At 52.4% G+C, this 4,471-nt stretch overlaps 1 protein-coding gene across 1 annotated transcript in view; it reads left to right on the top strand.

Annotated features, from left to right (window-relative positions):
• The window catches only part of setd3 (SET domain containing 3, actin histidine methyltransferase), a 42,486-nt gene that overhangs the window by 25,146 nt on the left and 12,869 nt on the right, over window positions 1–4,471 (top strand). The window contains exon 7 of the mRNA XM_056295971.1: window positions 853–932. Within this exon, the coding sequence (XP_056151946.1) occupies window positions 853–932 (80 nt within the window). The remainder of the gene's footprint in view (window positions 1–852; window positions 933–4,471) is intronic.

Genomic DNA, 4,471 nt, shown 5'->3' with positions numbered 1-4,471 from the left:
CTCTCTCTCTCTCTCTCTCTATTTCTCTCTCTCTCTCTCTCTCTCTCTACTCTTCTATTTCTCTCTCTCTTCTCTCCCTCTCCTTCTCTCTCTCTCTCTCTCTCTCTCTCTCTCTCTCTTCTCTCTCTCCTCTCCCCCTCTCTCTCTCTCTCTCTCTCTCTCTCCTCTCTCTCTCTCTCTCTCTCTCTGTCTCTCTCTCTCTCTCTCTCTCGCTCTCTCTATTTCTCTCCCTCTCCTCTGCTTTGCTGTACCTCATCCTGTCTTTTCTCCACTGTCCCCATGGATCCTTTCCTTGTCTCTCTCACCCACTTTTCTCTCTGTCTCTCCTTTTCCCACACTCTGGATCATTTCAGGTCAGTTTGCAAATGAGCCCTTCAAGTGGCGGCTCTGTGGCTTTAAACAGAGAAACCAGAGGCATCACGGACACACACACACACACACACGTGCACGCTGGCCATGTCAGGCCCAAATTGATGAGGCAGATTTATGACGGTTGCTGGGCACAACAAATTAAGTTGACAGTGATGTATGGGGGCTGGTGTCACCCTGATCTCCCCGAGCCCCCCTACGTCGACGGACCCGCTCACACACACACACGCTCACAGTGGCCCCCGACTCCCACACCTTCTTGTTAGGCGGCCCCGTTAGGCAGGCCTCCCGGCATAATGAAATTCCTCGAGCTGATTTTGCGTGTGTGCGTGTGTGTGTGTGTGTGTGTGTGTGTGTGTGTGTGTGTGTGTGGTGTGTGTGTGTGTGTGTGTTTGTGTGTGTGTGTGTGTGTGTGGTGTCGTTCCCTCAGTATATTCTCCTCACCTTTTCATTCTCCTCTCCTCCTTGCTGTCCAATCCCCAGACTCATCCTACCACCAGCAAACTGCCCTTGAAGGACAGCTTCACGTTCGAACGACTACAGGTCAGTGGAAGAGAGTATGTGTGTGTGTGTGTTTGTGTGTGTGTGTTTGTGTAAATGTGTGTGTGCGTTTGGGTGAGGAAGGAGGGGCTGTGTGCTGGTATCTCTGTGTTGGCCTGTTTTTCCCAATTGTTCACTTCTTCCCGCGTGTGTGTGTGTGTGTGTGTGTGTGTGTGTGTGTGTGTGTGTGTGTGTGTGTGTGTGTGTGTGTGTGTTCCTGCCCGCCCGCGTCATCAAGCTCCTGAATCTGGAGCAACTGCCAGGATACAGGGATGGCCCCTCGAAAAGCGGGGCGTTTGTTCTCATTGTTCTTTCATTAAGAGCCAAATTATCTTTGAGGGAATAATTTATCGCCAGTGGCTCCTTTTATCTCCACTCCACCCCCCACCCCACCCATCCCACACACACGCATACCCCCCTCGCTGCAATCCTCTCATCTGATGCAAACCTCAGCTCCCGTCAGGTAACGCTCACCCTCTCTCGTCATCACTGATGTTCTCTCCTGCCCGCTGCCGAGACCCCTCTCCTTTTATAGAAACCAACACACATAATCAGGTGAACAGTCAATTGTTCGCTGAATTTCGTCACGCGTTACACCATCCCGCCACTGAACTTTTCACCATCCGCCACTCAACTTTTCACCATCCGCCACTCAACTTTTCACCATCCTGCCACTCAACTTTTCAACATCCCGCCCACTGAACTTTTCACCATCCCGCCTCTCAACTTTTCACCATCTCGCCCACTGAACTTTTCACCATCCCGCCACTCAACTTTTCACCATCCCGCCACTCAACTTTTCACCATCCTGCCACTCAACTTTTCAACATCCCGCCCACTGAACTTTCACCATCCCGCCGCTCAACTTTCACCATCCCGTCCACTCAACTTTTCACCATCCCGCCACTCAACTTTTCACCATCCCCGCCACTCAACTGTTCACCATCCCGTCCACTCAACTTTTCACCATCCCGCCACTCAACTTTTCACCATCCCGCCACTCAACTTTTCACCATCCTGCCACTCAACTTTTCACCATCCCGCCACTCAACTTTTCACCATCCCGCCACTCAACTTTTCACCATCCCGCCGCTCAACTTTTCACCATCCCGCCGCTCAACTTTTCACCATCCCGTCCACTCAACTTTTCACCATCCCGCCACTGAACTTTTCACCATCCCGCCACTGAACTTTTCACCATCCCGTCCACTCAACTTTTCACCATCCCGCCACTGAACTTTTCACCATCCCGCCACTGAACTTTTCACCATCCCGTCCACTGAACTTTTCACCATCCGGCCACTCAACTTTTCACCATCCCGCCACTCAACTTTTCACCATCCCGCCCACTGAACTTTTCACCATCCCGCCCACTCAACTTTTCACCATCCCGCCACTCAACTTTTCACTATCCCGTCCACTCAACTTTTCACCATCCCGCCACTCAACTTTTCACCATCCCGCCACTCAACTTTTCACCATCCCGCCACTGAACTTTTCACCATCCCGCCCACTCAACTTTTCACCATCCCGCCCACTGAACTTTTCACCATCCCGCCCACTCAACTTTTCACCATCCCGCCACTCAACTTTTCACCATCCCGTCCACTCAACTTTTCACCATCCCGCCACTCAACTTTTCACCATCCCGCCACTCAACTTTTCACCATCCCGCCACTCAACTTTTCACCATCCCGCCGCTCAACTTTTCACCATCCCGTCCACTCAACTTTTCACCATCCCGCCACTGAACTTTTCACCATCCCGCCACTGAACTTTTCACCATCCCGTCCACTGAACTTTTCACCATCCGGCCACTCAACTTTTCAACATCCCGCCCACTGAACTTTTCACCATCCCGCCGCTCAACTTTTCACCATCCCGCCACTCAACTTTTCACCATCCCGCCACTCAACTTTTCACCATCCTGCCACTCAACTTTTCACCATCCCGCCACTCAACTTTTCACCATCCCGCCCACTGAACTTTTCACCATCCCGCCCACTCAACTTTTCACCATCCCGCCCACTCAACTTTTCACCATCCCGCCCACTCAACTTTTCACCATCCCGCCACTCATCTTTTCACCATCCCGTCCACTCAACTTTTCACCATCCCGCCCACTGAACTTTTCACCATCCCGCCACTGAACTTTTCACCAACCCGCCACTCAACTTTTCACCATCCCGTCCACTCAACTTTTCACCATCCCGCCACTCAACTTTTCACCATCCCGCCACTCAACTTTTCACCATCCCGTCCACTGAACTTTTCACCATCCTGCCACTCAACTTTTTACCATCCCGCCACTCAACTTTTCACCATCCCGCCCACTGAACTTTTCACCATCCCGCCACTCAACTTTTCACCATCCTGCCACTCAACTTTTCACCATCCCGCCACTCAACTTTTCACCATCCCGCCACTCAACTTTTCACCATCCCGCCACTCAACTTTTCACCATCCCGTCCACTGAACTTTTCACCATCCTGCCGCTCAACTTTTCACCATCCTGCCACTCAACTTTTAACCATCCCGCCACTCAACTTTTCACCATCCCGCCACTCAACTTTTCACCATCCCGCCACTCAACTTTTCACCATCCCGCCCACTGAACTTTTAACCATCCCGCCACTCAACTTTTCACCATCCCGTCCACTGAACTTTTCACCATCCTGCCACTCAACTTTTCACCATCCCGCCACTCAACTTTTCACCATCCCGCCCACTGAACTTTTCACCATCCCGCCACTCAACTTTTCACCATCCCGCCACTCAACTTTTCACCATCCCGCCCACTGAACTTTTCACCATCCCGCCACTCAACTTTTCACCATCCCGCCACTCAACTTTTCACCATCCCGCCACTCGACTTTTCACCATCCCGCCACTCAACTTTTCACCATCCCGTCCACTCAACTTTTCACCATCCCGCCACTCAACTTTTCACCATCCCGCCACTCGACTTTTCACCATCCCGCCACTCGACTTTTCACCAACCCGCCACTCAACTTTTCACCATCCCGCCACTCAACTTTTCACCATCCCGCCACTCAACTTTTCACCAACCCGCCACTCAACTTTTCACCATCCCGTCCACTGAACTTTTCACCATCCCACCACTCAACTTTTCACCAGCCCGCCACTCAACTTTTCACCATCCCGCCACTCAACTTTTCACCATCCCGCCCACTCAACTTTTCACCATCCCGCCACTGAACTCGTCTTTGCTTTTAGTGACTTTTCCTCTGATTTGGTATGTGTGTTCACAACCAGCCTCTTGGGTGGGGTTACTGTGAAGGAACATGGCAAAAAAGCACAGCTCTTAAGAAGGTGTCGCCCGGGGGCGTCCAGTTGGCATGGCGGTCTATTCCGTTGCCTACCAACACGGGAGATCGCCGGATCGAAACCCTGCGTTACCTCCGACCTGGTCGGACGTCCCTACAGACACAATTGGCCGTGTCTGCGGGTGGGAAGCCGGATATGGGTGTGTGTCCTGGTCGCTGCCCTAGTGCCGCCTCTGGTCAGTCGGGGCACCTGTTTGGGGGGGGGGGCTGGGGGA

The sequence above is a fragment of the Lampris incognitus genome, chromosome 16 (genome assembly GCF_029633865.1).
Source record: "Lampris incognitus isolate fLamInc1 chromosome 16, fLamInc1.hap2, whole genome shotgun sequence".
In the NCBI taxonomy this organism is placed as follows: Eukaryota; Metazoa; Chordata; class Actinopteri; order Lampriformes; family Lampridae; genus Lampris; species Lampris incognitus.
Note: the sequence above shows the minus strand (reverse complement) of the source record. Positions and strands in the feature narration are given on the sequence as shown.